At 41.1% G+C, this 20,467-nt stretch overlaps 1 protein-coding gene across 7 annotated transcripts; it reads right to left on the bottom strand.

The window, feature by feature from the left end:
* Positions 1-7,027: 7,027 nt before the first annotated feature.
* klhl17 (kelch-like family member 17) lies at positions 7,028-20,380 on the bottom strand. Of its 7 annotated transcripts, none has more exons than XM_031286866.2 (13): positions 19,386-20,120; positions 17,844-17,939; positions 17,501-17,765; positions 16,915-17,060; positions 16,572-16,793; positions 13,684-13,800; positions 12,575-12,806; positions 11,794-11,938; positions 11,294-11,461; positions 11,083-11,171; positions 10,844-10,917; positions 10,523-10,704; positions 7,028-9,025 (listed from the first exon to the last, which is right to left on the bottom strand). In XM_031286866.2, exons 3-13 carry the CDS (start codon positions 17,712-17,714, stop codon positions 8,797-8,799), a joined length of 1,818 nt encoding a protein of 605 aa, XP_031142726.1. In that variant the 5' UTR covers positions 17,715-17,765; positions 17,844-17,939; positions 19,386-20,120; the 3' UTR covers positions 7,028-8,796. The 7 variants fall into 7 exon arrangements, with proteins under 7 accessions (XP_031142726.1, XP_031142728.1, XP_035864338.1 ...); XM_031286867.2 differs by lacking the exon at positions 19,386-20,120 and adding an exon at positions 20,152-20,358 and having other exon boundaries at positions 7,046-9,025; XM_031286868.2 differs by lacking the exon at positions 17,844-17,939.
* Between the last annotated feature and the right edge of the window lie 87 nt (positions 20,381-20,467).

Raw genomic sequence — 20,467 nt, 5'->3', positions numbered from 1 at the left:
ATATACATGTTACCATCTAAACCTATGTTAACAACACATTTTAAAAGCAATAACTGTTAAGTAACTGGAAAGCTGTGACTAAAACAGAGGTTTCGAGCTTTCTCATTTTTTAAATAATTAAAATAGTTAATCAAACATTTTCTTTTGTTGTCTTCCCTGTCTTTTCCTACCATGACACCGAAAGACAGAACAATGAACAAGCTTTAAAAACCGTAAAAAGTAAATGTCCATTTTTATTTTCACTAATGTAGCAAAAGTGTTCTCACAGTGTAAACAGAATGAACAACAAGCATATTTTGTACTTGACGTTGACATGTTGAAAATACAACCTCATTCAGTTTGAAGGCAGCATCTTAAATTCTGCATTTTATAATGCTACTACTGCCTACATGCGCAGGAGGCAAGCTATTATACAAACAATTTGCGACAATTTCCATGTCCAGCCTTACCGGCAAGCACAGATTATTTCTGAAACGGTTTTAAAACACTTGTGAGAACAGAGAGCGTTTTCGTTTTGAAAATAATAACGTAGTAGTGTGGATATAGCCTGAGGCCAAACTTTTTGCCCAACTACTGGTAAAGCAAATTTGTCTTTCCCTTTGTCAACCATCCAACAACTTTAGTTCTGGTATGAAATGAGTCTCATGGGGTCAGCATGCTTCAAACCCCTACCCCTAAACTTTTTCAATGATAGAATTTGGGGGTCTGCTTCTGACCATTCTTTTATTTCTTAAACTAATAATCTGACAAACATACCTTTGTCATGCAGCGTTTAGTGTGCAGGGTTGAGAAAGTTGATTGGAACTTCTTTTCAAAGCTCTCAATTGTCTTATTCTTCATACAACTTCCATAACTTTCATGTGTACAACTGAGTGCAAAATCATGAATACCTTTGAGGATAGACTGAATTTTGCACCACTTTTCCCATTTTAATGTTTATCTTGTCTCACCCCTCTGTATGACAGGCTTTTTGGCCCAGCTTTCAGGTGAGGCTGTTTGGAACGACTTTAAACACTTTTGTTAGTTGTGGTTGGACAACTTACGTGAGATTGTATGAACTAGCTTGTTTCAAGCAACCTTAACAGGACTCTAGTGTGGCCATAGGGCCATTTAGTCTGAATAGCAGCAAATGTGCCTGTTTTTTTAGAAGTTTAGATTACTACAGTAGATCTCACTGCTACAGTTTGTGTAACATTGCCTAACGGGAAGGGGAAATACCGGGTGCCTTGCCAAAAGCAACACTATAATCTAGAAAGGCAAACAGCCCATTCATTTTTTCCCACTCCACTTCCTGAATGAGCAATTTCCTTACAATAGCGCACATAGTTTCTTATTTAAAAAAAAAAATCTCCTTTGTTTTTCAGTCTGTGCTCACCACAACAATAGATGTAATTGAGGCCCTTTTCTGCTTAAATCAGACCAATCATATTTAATTGTACTGTATGTAAATTATACATCTCTAGGTTTTCCTTAAAGTTTGAACTGCCAGTTTAATTTTATTAGATGTATCACATTGTTCAAAAGAAGAGACCTAAATGTAATTTTCATAATGTCATTCCCTCCATGTGTGGTGGGTTGAACTTTGGCTCTCCCCAAGAAGTCACTCGCTTGTGTTTATCCAGACTCAGCGGGTGAGAGCAGCGGTGCTAAAGTCACACCTCAGGCCACTAAAACGGAGTCTGGATATGAGGCCCCCAACATCAGGTGTCCAACAGAGAATCTGACGTGCCAAAGTTCTCACACAGGATGACCATAAAGGAATCTTAATTAGACTCTGGCCCTCCTTTGAAGGCAAGATCAGTCAAAGTCACATTAATTATGACCCAGTTTCCAACTGGCATTAACATCTGTCCTAAGTTATCCGATCACAGTAGATCACTCTGGTACGTGTGTTTTCACCTGTCAGTAGAATGCGTCTCCAAATGCATCCTGAGTGACCACTTGTGATTGTCTTCCCCATTATATATGCAAATAAACATGTACATCATTTCCGTTTGCATATAGGCTGGTTGTGTGTGTTTATAATGTTAGGTATTACTCTCACATAAATCAAGTGAAAAATGAAAAAGCGCTGCCCACAGTTTGTCTGTGACCATAAACTGTATGGTGCCGACATAAGGATGTCTACTGACGGGCGGCTGGACCTGTGCAGGAGAAAAAAGATGTTTTTAAAAGTTCAGCTCTCAGTACGTTTGTAGCTTCTAACTGAATCTCTGTGGTTTGAAGTTTAGTTTATGTTATAACTGCTTTATTTTACGTTTCATGTTCACTTATAGGAGTCGTCAGGAGCACAGCAGCAACATGTGTTACGTTACTGCTGATGAAGACCCAACATTTCCTGATTTTGCCGCTTCATAATAAAACCATTTAAATACCAAAAAAACAGGGGACTTTTATTGTGAAGAACTTAAAAGGAAATGAAACCGTTTCCCAGCCACTGCGTTGACCACTCCTTTGCCGATTTAAGGCTCTTTTACACTAGATGCATCCAAGGTGGCGCGCGCCATCGTGACGTCAAAATGACGCAATATCCTGCCGGCGAGCCCGATTTACCAACGAGCAGAGTTGACGCACGGCTCTTTTTTTTTCAATTTTCATTTTCTTTTCACTCAGTTTCATGGAAGTTTGTCTGAGTCAGCAATAAGAAAGGGAGGTGTTGTGACAGTATGTTGGACAAGGTTCATGATTTCCCTGGAACTCTGTTAAGGTCCTAATTGCGCGATGAACAAATCAAAACCCATCCACTTTATTTATTTAGAAATAGCTTTGTGTCACTGCTGTTTGTGATTGTTTTATTTTTTATTTTTATTACATACAATAGGTCTATTTTGTTCCACACATTCATTTCACATTCATAAGCTACTGGGACCTTGAATTTCCCCTTGGGGATCAATAAAGTATCTATCTATCTATCTATCTATCTATCTATCTATCTATCTATCTATCTATTTGTCTGAGGAGTGAGGTACAGAGAGGAGCAGGTAGACACACAGACACACAGACACACAGACACACACACACACACACACACACACACACGCACACGTGGTGGTGTGCCAATCATCTGCATGTAGCCTACTCTGCCCATGCAAAACGGTTGAAATGGGTGGCAGCTGCAACAACAACATCCACTGTATTGAGGAAGTTAATCAGCTGATTGATAGGTGATTGGTAAAGCCTGTGTAGCGCCAATACAGTTTGAAGGGCAATGGCCAATGGGGAAACACTAACACTGATGTCATCACACTCTGCATTCAAACACCAGTGGGAGGCCTTTCTGTGTGGAATTTGCATGTTCTTTCCATGTTTGCGTGGGTTTCCTCCAGGTGCTCCGGTTTTCCTCACACCATAAAAGACATGCATGCTAGGAAACTCCTGCCATTGCCTTTGATGAAGGTACTGGCCTTGCAACTGAAGGTGGGTGCTGGACTATGGCTGCCCACTTTTCAGCATGTTGTGATGATCTTTTTTAGACTTTTACTGTGCCACGTTTGGTCTTTGCACACATTTAATCATTTACTATCTGGCATATTTGTCCTTCTGTAAGTTGCTTTACATTACCTTGAACATCTTCTCAAAAAGGTTCTTTTCAAAGCTGACACAATATTGACATGCTAATTAAAATAACTTTTGTAGCTTCCTTTTGAATTGTGATCTACAGTAGTTGGTACTTGACTGCAGGGCTATTGTGCTGTAAAGTTGATTTTTTTGTAAGTTTTTTTGTCTACCCTCTGTCGGTCTGCTATCGGGCACACCTCTTGTTCTTGTCTGTTTGAGCATTAAGGCCTCCACATTATTTCTACTCTGAACACACTCCCATAAGCTGAACAGTCATAAATAGTTTTGATGGGGTTGAGAGATTTTTCATTTCAGGTCCGGTCTTATCTTAAGTGGTCGGTCACAAAGTCTATGGCCTCTCACAGAAGGTGTAGTGGTCCAACTGACACTTAAGTCCTTCCAGAGATGGTGAGAGCATGGCCTGGAAGTGGCAGGGAAGATGGGAGGACAGAGAGAAAGAAATGACCAGCCCCCTGGATCAGAAGCTCTTTCAGAAGGAGCACATTTATCCAAACAGGTTGTAAACTCATTAGCATCTTCATAGTGTCGGATGTGGCTCACAGCTACAGCATTCAGAGACACGTTAACACAATAGCGCAAGTACACCTTTTAAATGCTTACACATATTTGCATTTAAGTTATAATCCATGCACAATCTATCTTTTCAGTTATATTTTACTGATCCCATAAATGTTAATAACAGAGCATATAAATGGACAATGTAGAAGTGGATCATGGAGAATTTTCTTCGACCACTGGGGATTGTTTTTGTCTGCTGTAAAAACTTGTCACCATTAGAACCTATGAGGGGCTTTCTGACCGAATAGTACTTGTATTTTTTAGAGGAAAAGTACACTTCTAAGCAGTTCTAAGAACTACTCTCCCCCAAAATCTTTTTTTCCGTTTGCATTCCCACTGGTCAAGTGGCCATAGGGACTGGTAGGAGGGGTAAGGGAGTGATGCAAGCACGGCAACGCTCTTTATAGCGTTAAAATCAGAAAACAAATACACCAAAAAAAGTATGAACTACATACTAAATCTAATGTATATAGCATATTTGTCATAATTTAAACAAGTCTCCCGAAGAGAAAAGGGTATCTCTCTCTCCCCCCGCCTCTGCCTGCTGCACTGTGGACGTGTGTGTGTGTGTGTGTGTGTGTGTGACTGCCCGGTCAGCGAGGTTGTCAAGCCCGCAGGGCACGCTTGTGGAGTTGAATTCCGAAAAAGTTAACCACAGGTTCCCGTTAATGTTATGATGGACATGTGTTGTGATATTTAAACAAACGATCCGTCAACGGCGAAATAAAAGCCTATTATTTACGAGAGAGGTCTGAGAGACCTCCAGCTCACAGCAAGGTCTCTGAGCCAGTCATGGCCGAGCGACGAGCTAGAGGCCGGGGCAGGCGCTTGCTGGCTGTCGCCTCACTTCATGGAGCTCCGAAAACTTTGAAGCAAATTGTCAATTCGGCATCAATTTTCGCAAGACTAACTATATTCGAAATCTAAACAGTTAATTTCTCGCCTAAAACGTTGTCGGAAGTGAATTTAATGATGAATAAGGTGGTGAAAATTGTTAAAAATGTCCCGTTGTTGGTTATTCTGCAAGTTCTGAGTTGGCAGTGGGCGTGACTTATAATTTCGACCAATCAAGTACAGCTAGGAAAAGGGAAAAGGGAAAAGACCCTGCTCTGAAGTAGGAGCTAAAAAAGTACGCTACTGGGCCAGAGGAACTTAAAAATCCCCAAATTTTTCCTGTCGGAACATGACGAAAAAAAGTGTTCTAGGAACGTTTAGTTCTAAGAACTGCAAAAATCCCTCCGGTCGGAAAGCCCCTATTGTAATCAATATGATTTGTCGGGACGGGAACAATACATTTTTTTAAAGCCACCTTTTAAGCCTAAGTGTTTGATTTGGGTGGAAAATACCTTTAACGTGCATTGCTTTAAAGTTCCACGTTGTCTCCTAAAAACTAATAAATAACAAAATTCAGAGCATCAACTGAACTCGCCAATATACAGTATTCTCATATCTCTCATACCAGAGGAAAAGTAAAAAGTGAAGTTTAAAATTCCGGGAAATACACTTATTTGCTTTCTTGCTGAGAATTAGATGAGAAGATCAAGCAACATCATATTTGTCTGTTAAATAAAAGGTTACGACCAGCAACATTGGTGAGCTTTAGCGGTTCCCTGTTTCTAGTGTTTTTAAGCTAATCGGCTGCTGGCTGTAGCATCATATTTATACTACAGACATGAGAGCGGTGTCAATCTCTTCATTGAACTCTTAGAAAGAAAACAAACAAGCATATTATTTCCCAAAATATCAAATTCATCCTTTAGTGTTCTGAAAATCTGAAAGTGTTCTCTTTTGCCATATACGTAAAGTTAAACATCTGACACTAAGTACATTTTTTAGTTTGTCACCTTAACTTTTTCACTATCTGTGACCATGGTACATGTTTTTGCAATCAAATACCACAAGTATAGCAAAGCCCAAAACACACATGCACAGACGTCTTCCCATGTTGTCCTTAAAAATACTGTTAAACCAGCTCTACGTGCAGTTGTTGCTTTTTTTCTCCCATTCAAAGCTGTAGGTGTTTTGCATTGTGTATATTTGGCATGTGTTTCTGTGTGTTTTGGGAGAGTGGGAGTTAGTAGGTTTGTGTGTGTGCAGAGGCAGCCACAGGTGTGAATGCCATGTGACTGAGGTCAAGAAGGGTAAAGTGAGAGTGTTCAGCTGTCTGCTGAGATCACTATGAAAGAGGAGTATGTTGGTAAGGTACCAAGCAACAGTTTATAGTGAGCCTAGCAACAAAAAACACAACCTTCAGTGTGTGTGGTTGTTTGTTTGTGTGTATGGTTGTGTTTTCATTTGGCATTTAGCTGCTTCTCTGATCCAGAGTGACATAGAGTGAGACACTTTTGCATATGCATGGATAGAACCTGTAGGACGTGTTTTACATTTTGTCTCAACCAGAATGTCCATGTGTTTAAACTCGTCAAGGCAGTTATCACATCTGAAAACATCTTTATTTCATTTTTACAGTGTATTGCTCCATTTCGCAATAGTGCAAAATTCAATATTTTAAAGTTACTCATAAATAAACATTATAAATAAAAAAATATCACCACATTGAACACAAACTAAAACAAAGCTTCAATCACATTGAAATTGGATTTAAGATGAGTCATTTTTGTATTTACAGATCAATCTGCAGAATGGAGGCCAAAGTCTTGTGGTTTTGTGTGCCTTTCTCTTAAAGTCTGGCCCTGACTCACAGTGACTTTACAGAATAACAGCATCTTCACTAGACCCTCACAGCCCCTATTCTACTGGGTCCACTCTAACAAATGAAAAGTAAGGTAGTTATAGATAAACAGAACCGGATCAACAAAATCCTTCAAAAAGCAACTTCTCAGAAGTTTGGAATAGTATCACTGCGCTTCACATGAAATGAACCCGGGAATTAACGGAGTCAAGAAGACAAAGTAATCCATTTATTTTAGACAATGCACGTTCAGTGGTGACATTCCCAAGTCACCCACCACATGCTCTAAAGCCAGTATATTTGTAGGTAATTATACAGTTTTTTGTAGCTCAACTTTGTTGCAATAGAGTTGGATCCATTTCAACAATGAGGTATGTAATATAACAAGACACCACACTTGATTATGTATGGAAGGAAATATGACAGCACCAAGTGTCAACAGCATTTATCATTAGTGTCAAGTGTTGGTACACAGTAGGTAAACTAGTACTTTCTGCTTTAATGTAATTTTAGACTGTCATTGTGTCCAAGGATTATATCCACCTTCATGTCCACTTAAACTAATTGTTAAGTAGGATTAAAGACAATATAGAGTCCTTTCATTGACTGGTCTATAGGTTTGCAAGCAGTTAAAGCCTTTTGCACAAATATAGTGGACAGTTTCATGTGAGATCAAGCTTGTGGCAGTGAAGGAACATTAAGAAATGTAAATAAAATGCTGCATATCAAAGTGCAACAATCGGTCCTCTTAACCAGGAGAAACTCCAAATGCACACAATCTGAACAACGAGCCTACCTCTCTCACACCTACATTCTCTTTGTCATTTTCATTGAGGATATCACACCTAAATAAATATTAAAAACAATCTGTTTCCTTCTTTAAGCATCTTTAAAAACAGAATATATTAGAATTTATACATTTTTATAAATACATATAGTTTAACATAATTCTTCTGTTTATAAAAAAAAAAAAAAAGATTCAAACTCATACAGTTCTGAGGGCCTAACTTCTCCTTTGTTGGTTGTGTCCATGCGGTCTTGCAGTGTGGGAAGGGTTTATAACATTGCCTGTTACTGCCACCTACTGTGGCATAGCAGCACTACAACATTTTATCCTCCTGTTGGGAGTCAATGCCAATAAGTAAACACATGCATGGTATACCCAGTCAAAAGCTACATTCAAAAAGTTAAATCATTCAGTTTAAATTTTTTTTGTACATTATTGCAAAAAAATCTGACATTAAAAGATGCAGAGGACAACAACATCAAACCAAAAACATTTACGTCACACATGACAGAATTAAAGTGTCCACCACATTTCACTATGAGTGTGTCAAACACTGGAGTGGTGGGGTGAAAAAAGTGGAGCTTGAGGAAAGATCGGTCAATGTTAACACATCAGGAAACATCTTCGTACTCTTGAAGAGAGTGGGAGCTGGTATCTGTATGGTGGAGCTATACAGTGGAGTTTCAGGCATCCAGACCAGATACAGTTCAGTCCAGAATGAATGGAAAATTTGGTAAAGAGCAGCAAGATTGGTTTGACCATGAAATCAAAAAACCTCTTGGTGGATCAGAATTCATCTGGCATCCCTTAACTGTTCATGAAAAATTAATACGTGTTACGTGTGGAACATGTCTTTTGAGATTAAAGGGTACTGCACATTAACAACTTTTAAATTGCCTTGATTTTTAAATTAAAGTTAATTACTTATGTTGTACATTTTTTAAACCATGTTTGGCTAACCTTTACCCATTGCATGAGTGCCACTAATTCTGGAGGGTACTGTATAATAACCAAGCCAGGAGCCCTATCCACACCTTCCCTCTTTCTCCCCCCTCCATCCATTTACCTGTCCACTCGCATACTCCTCCTCCCCGTCTCAAACCGAGCAATTGCGTCTCTTCCCAGAGCCAGTCTGGGCTGTTGCAGCAGAGGCCGAGGTCAGCCATGCGGTGACCCCGTGTCAAAGGCTGGTGGAGGAAACCGAGAGTGTGGGTGAGGAGGGTGGTGGGAAGTTCAGCAGCTCCAACACAGCGACACCCACACTGCTTCGCCGTGTAAACATGCAGGAGGCCGCGACCCATTTGTTACTGCGCGGGTTGTACTTCTCGATGGAGTTGAGGCTGGAGCTGCCATCGTTACCTCCTACTGCGTATAACCAGCCATCCATCGCCACCAGGTCATGGGTGCTCCTAGCGCGGGTAAAAAAATCTAATTCAGCATATTTGTTTCCACACAAGAATGAATAATAATTTCAATGCATTCTGTTTAATCTAGCTAACTAGATTTATTAAAAAATGCCAATGGTTTACAGTTTACAGTGGATGCAGTGTGGGCTTTGCATTACATTTACAAAATGCAAGCCCACTGCATGAACATGATAAAGGATTGCGTAGAAAAAGTAAAATATGACAAAAGAGATTGGGAGAAGTACAGATGGGACAATAACTGATATATTTTAATTTAAACATTGCACTAATAATAGTAACTAATAATGAGTGGACCAGTGGAAAGGTTAATGGTTTGTTGGGACAATAAAAACAAACAACAGATCTTTTTCTGCCATCAAAGAGGATTCAGTCCAAAAAATGTGATGAGAATGAGTGTTGATTACATACGATGTAGTGAGATTATTTTGGCCAAGACAATTATTCTACAGTATTTTCATGTGTAAAATTGTTTAGAGGGGTGATAGATTAGTGGTCAATACAGTGTGATGTTTTGGACTGTGTAAATGGAGCCTCTCAGCAACTGGGCAAGAAAAGCACTCAAAGCTCACACAGCTGATTAACACATGGGTTATTCATGGGGCTGCAAAGTCAACTGTTGTTAGGTTTCCTGCCTTCTAGTATACTGACTCCCACACAAGTGTGTCCCAGTGTGTGTGTGTGTTGGGGTCTGTGTCTAGGGGCCTGGGGGAACAAGTGAATCTGCTGATGTGTCCTCAAATCCAAGACTATATCTACAGCTACATCTCTAAATCTCCCACCCTGATGCTAATCTTGTATCAATACAATGCTGTGAGTGTGTGCATCCTTTGATAATCACCCACAGGACATGTTTCATCTTCTAAGATTGAAGAAAGAGCCGACTGTTGTGGAAAATAGGTAATTTGATGTTTATACCTTAAGAAGGTTTAGGCAGTAAAGAAGTCATCCAAATTCCCTAAATCCTACGCCTATATAATCACAGCAGGGGTACTCTTTTGACAAGCTCCATACAGACAATTTTGTTATTGTCAATGTATTTATTTATAATTTAGCTTTTACCTTCTAGTTTTTACTTTTGTTTAAAGGTAAACTGGGGGTACCTGAAAAGAAGGATAATAGCTGGACAAGCCTTAACAAAAATGTTGAGTGCATTTGAGGCCAATGCATTTCAGCATTTCATTACTGTAAGGTGAACCTGTGTAGTTAGAATAGTAGAACCGGGTCATCGTGATGGCTCAGTTGGCTATGGCTGAATCTACATTCCCTGGACTCAGCCCAGGTTCTCTGTCATATGTTCTCATAAAAATGTATCTTTGCAGAGCAAATTTTTCCTATGCAGTTTTATTCTCTCATGTTTGAGTTCTTACAAATTAGATTTCACTTATTTCGTAATCATACTAAAACTGTTTTGAAAGACATAATTCTGTTGTCACTGGACCATTCTGTTTGTACTAATATGAACTGTGGGTGCAGGCTCACCTGCGTATGTTCATGGGGGCCACTCCCTCCCAGGTGTTGGCCTTGGGGTTGAACCGCTCCACAGAGTTCAGGCAGCTGGTGCCGTCGTTGCCTCCTGCGACATATAGCATGCCGTCCAACACGGCCACCCCGGCACTGCTGCGCCGACTCAGCATGTTGGCAATGGCTATCCACGTGTTGCTCTGTTCATTACATCAACAGACAGAGAATTGGTCACATGTTCATAGATACATCAGTATTGTGCGCTTAAGTCTCCAAATTCAGTTGATCCTGGCAACAGACAAGTTACTTTGATGATAAATTTAACAGCATACAATTTACCTGGGGGTCATATTTCTCCACTGTTGCAAGATGTGAGGAGCTATCATAACCTCCCACTGCATACAAGCTGCTATCTGGAGGGGAAAAGGGAGTAAACACTGAGAATGTGAATATTAGCAGTCGAATACCAAGGTAGCAACTCCCTCTTGATTTAAGACATTAAAATGCAGACAGTGAAACATAAACATACAGTAGAACAGGATGTTCATCATGATGTTATGATTCTGGCAAGTTCCTACCCAGAGTTGCTACTCGGACATATCTCCTACGGGTGCTCATGGCAGCAATGGAGGTCCACGTACTGGTCAGAGGGTCGTAACGCTCTGCACTGAAAGAGGAGAAAAATACTTACTTGTATTTAATATGACACCGAAAGGCTGCCCTATTTAGATAAACTGTCTTTGTTCTTGATGTTTAGCATTCATTGCCAAAAGCTTAGTCTGTGAGTACCTATTAAGGCAGGAAGCTCCATCATAACCTCCAGCAGCGTACAGAAGGCCATGCAGGACTGCTACACCCAAACAGCTCCGCCTTGTGCCCATGGAAACCTCAGGTTGCCAGGCGTTGGTGATGGGGTCGTAGGATTCCACGGTGGCGAGGTCTGAGGTTCCATCATACCTGAGGAGATATGGATATAAATTAATCAGAAAAGGGTTTTTGATGATTGACACAAAAGCATGTTGCCTAAAATGATCTTTGAGATGGAAAAAATTGTCAAGTTAAAGAGGCATTACATTTATATTACAGGAAAGCTTGTAACATCTTATTAGGAGCACAACGCTAAAGCCAACGCTTTTTGCATAACCACTCAGGATTATTCTATAAATCATCCACGTTCCGCCTGCCAAATCTTCATCTTTATAAAAGGTTTAGTTAGTGTTTGAGGAAAGGGATGAGATGGTAGGTTAACTAGTTTTGGGACAAAGGTCAACAATATAGTTCTCACTCACCCTCCAACGGCATAAAGTCTGTTCCCAATGGCTGCCACGCCCACCCGTGCCCGCCGAGTGGACATGGACGCCACCATGTGCCAGCGATCAGTCCTGGTGTCATAGGCCTCACAGTCTCCATGGATGGCAAACAGGCTGCCACCACCTGCAGACAGACACAAACACAATATAGTGAAAAAAAATGCAGTCAGGCAGTAAAGTAAATAAGAAGATCTAATAATATAAAGGATCATAGTGATTTTGGTCAATGTATGCCATAATTTCAGAGGAATTTTTGGGATGAATTTGGCTGAGACCCAGGTTCACTCCTGGGCTCAATACAGGATCAAGTTACAGTCTTTATTGCGCTTTACTATTGACTTTTTCATTTTGGAGATTTATATTTTGATATACTGTATAAAGAGGTATATTTTTTTAAGACCAAACAATACAGGGAAGCTGTGCAAGGCTATGGCAACAAAACACTGTTAACTTAGGTACATAATAAGATAAATGAACCAAATCTGATTTGGATAAAATAGAATTTCAGGAAGTGGCATTAATTGGTCATTTCATTCAGCTTTAACAGTCAAAGGAGTTCAAACAAATGTTTCACTGAAATGCACCCACTTAGAAAACATCTAAACTATTATATGACAGTGCTATATTAATTCCAGACAATATCTTCTCATATGATAATATCAGTATTCGTTTTCTCTCAGTTGTAAACATGCTGATTTTTGCAGTGACTTCAGAAGCTAAAGTTAATTGAAGTGTGGCCTAAGTGTACCCTAATGGGTACCTTCAGGGGCACACTGACCAACGGCGAAGAGCACAGGGCTGGCGCCCTCACAGCGTCGCGGGCGCGTCCGGCTGTTGCTGAGGACTCCCCTCTGCTCAGGCATCAGGTGGTACTTGAGAGCCTCGATCAGAAGGTCCTTGCACTCCGAGTGGTGTCGCACCAGCAGCTCTGTATCCACGTTGCTCATCAGAAAGTCTCGCCTCAGCAGTGGCAGCCGCACACACTTCATCAGCTAACGGGGGCAGAGAGATGGTGGGTGTTGAGTTAGGGTCAGGAGTAGGGGAGAAAGATATATCGACTCAATATCGGTATTGCAATATCACGTTGCGCAATATTATATCTAGAGGTGCAAGCTATATCGACTCAATATCGTTATCGCAATATCACGTTGCGCAATATTATATCGAAAGTGTCGCAATATGTATGCAATATTTTGTTTATATTGTGGAGCGCTGCGTCCCGTCCGTTGGCTGTGTGGCTTAGTTGTGTTCGATTTAGAGTTTGAAACGCTATAATGATCATCATTTCATTGGCCAGTTACGTGCCACTTGCACGTTATTGCACGTCAGTGCACGGGTCCACTACGTGACAAACCCTCATGTTGCGTACCACATGTGTGCATATTTGGACAGAGTGACAGTGTAAGTGAATAAATAGATAGACAACAAAACGGAACGAATCTGAGAAGCGAAAGACAAGTTGTGTCCTGTTCTCTTTATTTATTTATTTTATACTGTCCAACCAGTAAAACATGTACTGTTCTGTAGACATGGTCGTTATTTATTTATTCATGTTGTACCAGTCCAATATGACTGTCAGTTGAAATAAACCTTTTGTTGTAAGAAAACTTGTTTAATTTGTTATGAATCTATTTTGATGCGTTTTCCCATAACTTTTGTAAGTTTACATATATTTAAAAATATCAAAATTAATATCGATATCGCAATATTCATAATCGATATCGCGAAATCACATTTTGTCAATATCATGCAACCCTAGTCAGGAGAAGGGGAATAGAGGAAATGTGATGGAGGTGTTTTTTTATACAGAGTATAGTCAAACTAGAAAACATTGTGTGTTGAGAAATAAGATAAGTAAGAAAGTCTTACCCAAGGTACATGTTGCCTGCGTCCATCTACATCATGTTTCACCCAGCTCAACACAGCCCGGTACACTTCCTCTTCAGATGGCACGTTGAGATTGTCACTGGAGATCAAATCCAGGACCTGGATGGACGAGACAAAGCAGATGTGAAGAGACATTTTATATACTCATTTACAAGAGCAACTTCCTCAAATTCAAACTCACAGTGCCTTTAATTCAACGGTGACTATCAGAAAAGCACTTGTAGAAGCATTTGCTTTTCGAAAAAAAATAAAATAACGGACAACAAAAGCTTCTTGACCAAACATGTCAACACACAGGAGGTAAATTGCACTGGCCTCAGACAGTATTAGTTCGTGTATATTGTACCTGACTTTGACTGCTGAACTGTTGCCTCTCTTTCGTCCTCCTCTCTTTCGCTCCTTTGATTTGTTGTACTTTATCCAGACTGATATTTGAAAGGGATGGGCAGCGCTCTGTTTTGTCTACGTTGTATCAAAATGACACTCAACAAATAGCATCACTCAATTCAAAATAAAGCGAAACTAAATAATTTCAGGTACCAGTTTAACATTAACACATCAATGCATGTGTGTTATATTGTGTGTGTGTGTGTGTGTGTGTGTGTGTGTGTGTGTGTGTGTGTGTGTGTGTGTGTGTGACATAACGATTGCTGCAGTCTCGTAGTGGCTGGCTGGCACTGTTCCCATATCAACCCAAAGCTGGCAGGGCTGGGTGGGGCCAGAGCGGCCAGCTGCTGCAGCTGTCTTGCCTGGCCAGATCAGGGCAACAGTTAGCAACCTCCCAGGAACAGCCTGCACTAATCCACAGTCACACAGAGAAATACTGCCACTACTGCTGCCACTGCCCCGCCTTGCAGTCTCCCTTACCTCTGCATATAGATGCTTCATCACATTACATAAAAGGTGTGTGGAGGAGATTGGGTTTAGGAGTGTATCAACTGTCCTTGTATTATGGCAGCAGGAATGTATAAATGAAAAGAAACACACACACACACACACACACACACACACACACACACACACATACACACACACCCTTTGTTGTCTTTATAATGGCATGCATGTGAATCTACATCAGTGAAGCATCACCAAAGCAGACTAGTCACAACCCTGTCATGCCTTGCCACTTCCTTCACAGAACATGAAAAGAAATATGGGGCATATTTCACAGCTCTGTGAGCGCACAGTCCTTTAGAGCAGCCAGTACATAAATCCAGATCTGATGCAGATTTATGACAGACACAGAACAGCTGCAGACAGAATGGGACGGTGAGCCAAAGAAAATAGAGAGACAGTAAAAGAGAAACAAAGAAAATTGTCTATTATTAATCTGCCTTTATGCAGCTTAATTTTCACTGTTTCAATGGACAGTGCCCACACACTCCTATTGCAGATTCAGTCTCAAGGCTTTGAAGGCCACAGACCGAGAGAGTGAAGCTTATTGTTTTACTCTCAGGGATTGTTCCTTAGAGATTTGAGAAGATAATGGGAAAGTGATGCTGGCAGCTGTTTGGTACTTCTTTTCACTGCAACATTCAATCATTGTCACCTGGCTAAGCTCAACAGGCGTTTGTTTGAAACAGACGCCAATTCATAGAAGAGATAATGCGTTTCTTTCCTTTATTGAGACATCAACACAAACCCTTCCTACACCTGCTGGGCTTTTAGATTAGAGTATAATATTGTGAGGTTTATTTAGAAAAAAAAAACATTTTAGATGTTTATGAGAAATGTCAGTACTTTTTGACTATTCGGGAATATTCATATAAACAATTAGCACAATGGTGTTTTGATACTCTTACTTTAAATCATAGGCATGTTTAACTCCTATAATAACTCTCTTATCATCAGACTTGGAAATCAATTTAGCAATGACAGCAGGTCCCAATGTTGTGTGTTTACTTTGGGCAGTGGGACCTCCCTTTTAAGTTTGGATCGGAGACTATGCCTACATTGTTTGTTTAACCTTAAATTTGACCGCCGTAGTTTCTTTTTTTTTAGGAACATCCTGCTCAACGTGCAGTCACACTAAGAGTCAGTACAACCACAGTCTGACCTGTTGGCTGCTGAGCGGTTCTAATGAAGCAGTTGGTGTTATGTGCCTCGCTAAAGGGCACTTCAGCCATTTAGCTCTCTTGTCTGGGAATCAAACTAGCAACCTTCTGGCCACAGCAGCCCCGCTTGATGGCTAATACTGAATTAGCAAGCCTAAATCATACCTACATTTCCAAAAACCCTGGCTGGAAATGGTCTGTGTTCAAACCAAATACGAAACTCTCCTTGATACCTCAGAGAAGTATGCAATGCTGTTAGCTCTATGACAGCACAGTGGAATGATAAAACCACAAGAGACAGTGATTGATGCAGCTAGCTGAGGAAAAATAACGGCATGCTTGTGGCCACTTCCCTTGGGGAGCCTCTAATGTGAAAAACGCATACAGGCAGGCAGCTATGCTCATATTAGTGGGGAAAAGGTGATAAACAACATGCAGACACTTAATTAATAATAATTAATATTACTGTAGGTTTATCTTTGATGATTTCTTTGGCATTTTTTAAGCAATTGGGTGGATTGGATGGATGAATGACATTCTAAAGAAATATGACTCCCACCAGTTGTCACAAATTAAACTGAGACTAAGCCTGATCAGGAAATGTTTTAGTCTAGAGGGCAGTGGCTTTTACATTAAAGTATTTTACTTGTATACCCATGTTCCCCATGGTGACTGTCAAACTGAGGAAGCAACTACCAGTAGACACATCTACCAAGAACCGGTTCCCACTATGAATATGCCACCTTTAAATCTGCATCCTTTAAAAGCACCAGTTGGCAGAAGACACAGCAGGAGACAAAAACGCATCAATCTTACTTGTTTCAGTGGCAGCAACATGAACTCCTCTGTCTTGGACACCTCCACAAAGTGCTGCAGGACATACTTGTGGGCTGACTTGAGCAGGTCGCTGCAGGAGTGCGTGTCAGCGAAACCTCGGATGCCTAGACAGTTGGAGGGGTCCAGCTGGCTGAGGAGGAACTTGCAACAGGCGTCCCGCACCCCGTTGAGCTGCAGCAGACTGGCTGCTGGGAGCAACGTCTAAAAAGAGTGCAATTACAGGTGAAAAATACATTGAGTCTGTTTGCGCTTTGATGAATGGGGTCAAATTAAAAGTCTAATTTAACAATCTTGTCTATAAATCTGAAATCATCTACCCTACCTGCACATTGCCTTCCCCGACCACAATCTCTGCTGTGTAGGCATACTGGACCAGCTGCTCCAAAGCCTGACAGTCGATGTCATGAAGGGTGACATGGGTCTGCCGACTCTCCGACATCTCATCTGCATTGTCACACAGAACGAGAGCTATTACATTTTCCAATGAGTTATAACCAGTAAAACTCCGGCTGATATATTGCCTCCCTGTTCAATCATGCTGACAGATGGCAGTTCCTAATGTTATGCAAGCTATCAAATTTCAAAAGTTCATCTGTTGCTATCCGTTTATTTTGTTGTTTTAACAAAGTTGACAACTGACTGTCTGGAGACAAATTGTACCCTCACAAAGGCCTAGTGACGGGAGGAAATGTCAGACTCACACACACCTCATCTGACCACCTGTGCCCCAGACAGGAAGAGGTGACATTCACTGCACATGCAGGTTGTTGTGTTATCAAACTCTGAGCAACAGAGCAAAATGATGCACAGTTTGATGTCAGAGCCCTAAAGTCTCTGAGGCATGCAACATCCTGGGCTTTATGGATTTTAGGGATAAAAGCACTAAGGCACAAGTGGACTGAACTTACTCGTAAACATAGCGTGGAAGTAGGGGCTGCAGGATGCCAGCACCACTTTATGCGCCTTGATTTCTTTGTTGGAGACATGGAGCACAATGTCACACAGCAGGCCGCGCTGTCGCATCCGGTTCATGGACACGAAGGAGTCGTGGTAGTGGCGCTTCGAGTTGTGCGAGATGCTGTGGCCATCGCGGTTGAGCAGCTGCATGCCCCCCTCCATCATGGTGCCTGATGTGGCGGTCGCGGGCTCTTGCCTGGGCCGCACTCTGGGCAACTGAAACATGCAGAAAATCATTTTTGACCAATGTCATTAACTTATAAAAATGTCTTTTGTCATCAGAAACATTTTCACCTGCGAGAGGAGTTCAGTTGATCTGCTGAGAGGCAGGTGTTATGACAGGTGTCCTGAGCAATCTTTGTACCTATTGCTTCTGTTATAGTATGCATCCTGACAGCTATGACAGAAATCTCAGTACAATTACAAAGTGTAGTAGGTTGGCTGGCCTGATTATTTGAAATTTAGTGTCAAGACTGATTAAAATCGCATTATGACAATAGAGTCAAGAGCTGGACATTATACTTAAACTGGTATCAAATCAATGCAGGCTTCTCATCTATTGGACAGTCTTGGTTTAACTAATTGCAATGACTCCTGACTCGCGAGTTTAATTGCACCAGAATAAGCTGTGAACCCCCCCCACACACACACACACACACACACACACCTCATCCCAGCTGCAGCCTCGGGTAGGCAGGGTGGGAGGAGAGGAGGATGTAGCCCGAGTTAGCCTTTTCCTTTGTACACTCATCCGCCCTGCTCTCAGATGGAGAACACACTTCAAAATGTTGCATAACCATCGTCACGCAGCATCTTAGAAGTTGTTGTCTGATGAATATTTAGGATGCACTAAGGCAAACCACTGGATGAGGTAAATCGGACTAGAACTAAATTAGAAACATCACAGGCCTAAAGCACAGTTCAGCAAGATATTTTTTTCACTCAAATATACTGAATGTAATGCTGCGATACCTCTGATGGAGCGCTTCCACACGTGTTGTTAAAAAATAGCCTTAAGTTCCTGCTAGTGATGCTTTACTTTTCATTTTTCATTTGTCATGTTTGACAATAGCACACATTTATTATTAGAACAAATAGGTAGCCATCACAACCTCATCAATTAAGAATATTTATAAGTTTGAAGTCCAAGAAATGCAAATCTCAAGGCTGAAACAGAACAACATATCAATTCTGTTAAAGTTGAGTTTCAGATGTCTCTCCAGCCAAATACCCAATTCTCTGAGTATAAATGCATCATAATTATGTTGTCATCTGTTCAGAAGCACTCGTTCAACTAAATAGGCTACTCTGTACTGTCCCACTGAGGACCATCTCAAATGTCACCACAGCTGCCTGGCGAATAGCTTCGGGTCCCATTTTCCAAAACACAATGGACTACAAAAAACACACCAACCATGTTCCTCTATGAGGGAACAATCTGCTCTCATGCCCAAGGGAATAAACATAGACAATGCTGCAAATTGAGACATGGATACACAGGAGGTTGAGGCATACGTGTAAGCACAATTGTCACAGTTTAAACTAACAGAGTAAAGCACTTGTCCTGTTCATCCCAGGTTTGTTTCTTAAAATCGTCTCTCCCTCTCTGGCTCAAAACCTTGGCTGACATCCACACAAAGACTCTGTGGCCCCTTGACAAACATGCACAATCTTGTTGGATAAAGAAATGTTGTCATCTCTTTTGCACAAAATGTTTCTATTCATATATTCATATCAGCTTCCTTATGTGCTTTTAAGAAACCCCAACCCCCACTCCATCTATTTTGAATAACAGCTGCAGCAACAATAGAGAGAATGAATGTGTCATTTCTTTACCGGTGATTGTGTTGCGGTAATCCTTGGACGCAGAGTCTTCCTCAAAGTAATGGGAGATAAATCAGCAGCTGTCGCAATCAGATTGGTTTAAATTGATACCAGTGTCTGGCTATCTGTCCATATTCTGACTCCAGCATACGAAATATGAAGAAAGCCTCTGTTTCGTGCTGTATGCGGTTGACGTCAATGCAAAAAAAAAAACCTGCATAAAAGCTGACATCGGTTTGTTTAAGGTGGAGCTGGAACTGCCGGAGGTGAAAACAGCAATGCTGATGAAATGTGATGCCGTGGGACGGAGGTTGCACGTGGGAAATGCACAGGAAGTTATTTCTTTAAGCGCAAGTGTCAAACGTTTTGAATGGATGTTTGTTTATTATTTGACGTAGCACACACGACCTTAAGCGCCCCCTTTTGTCTGGTAAGAGTCCGGAAGTGCGTTCGATAAATTAATCCAAGCAAGCGCGAAAGGCGGGGTTTTTACTTAGAAGCGCCATGATTGGTCAGAACCTGAACCACCCCCCCACCTCGGTTAGCCCGGTCACCAAATCAAACACACAGCGAAAACTCAGTGTTAAAAAATTAACAGATTCCAATATTCTTATCCAGTTCTGAAGATAAAACATACGTGGAGACTTTGCATGTATCATTCTACTATTACAATAAAATAAAAGTCTCGGCTGTTTAAGTCACAATGTATTGCCTATGAATGGGCTAACCAGCCTGGCTAACGTTAGCTCTGCCTGACGGAAGAAAGCAGGACGCTCACCACCAGTCGTCCTCGGTGTCGATATGACAGCAATGATTTCTTCCTGTTTGTAAGCTTGCCCAGCTTTGTGGCTGTGTAACGCAACGGACTATACAATAAAAAGGAAACCCCTTCCTCTGCTGGTCTTCAGCTGCTTGTATCTCGTGAATGCAGCTGATCAATTAATTCAAACCCTATGATTCAAACTCACGTGCAGGACCAAAACACTGCTTGGTCTTGTATGCACAGCTTTGACAGTGAAATATCGAGGTTGCCGTGCTCGCCGCCTGTTATTATTATTATTTTTTTAAGGTTCGTGTGATACGTGTTAATAATG

This window comes from Sander lucioperca, chromosome 12, assembly GCF_008315115.2.
Source record: "Sander lucioperca isolate FBNREF2018 chromosome 12, SLUC_FBN_1.2, whole genome shotgun sequence".
In the NCBI taxonomy this organism is placed as follows: domain Eukaryota; kingdom Metazoa; phylum Chordata; class Actinopteri; order Perciformes; family Percidae; genus Sander; species Sander lucioperca.
Note: the sequence above shows the minus strand (reverse complement) of the source record. Positions and strands in the feature narration are given on the sequence as shown.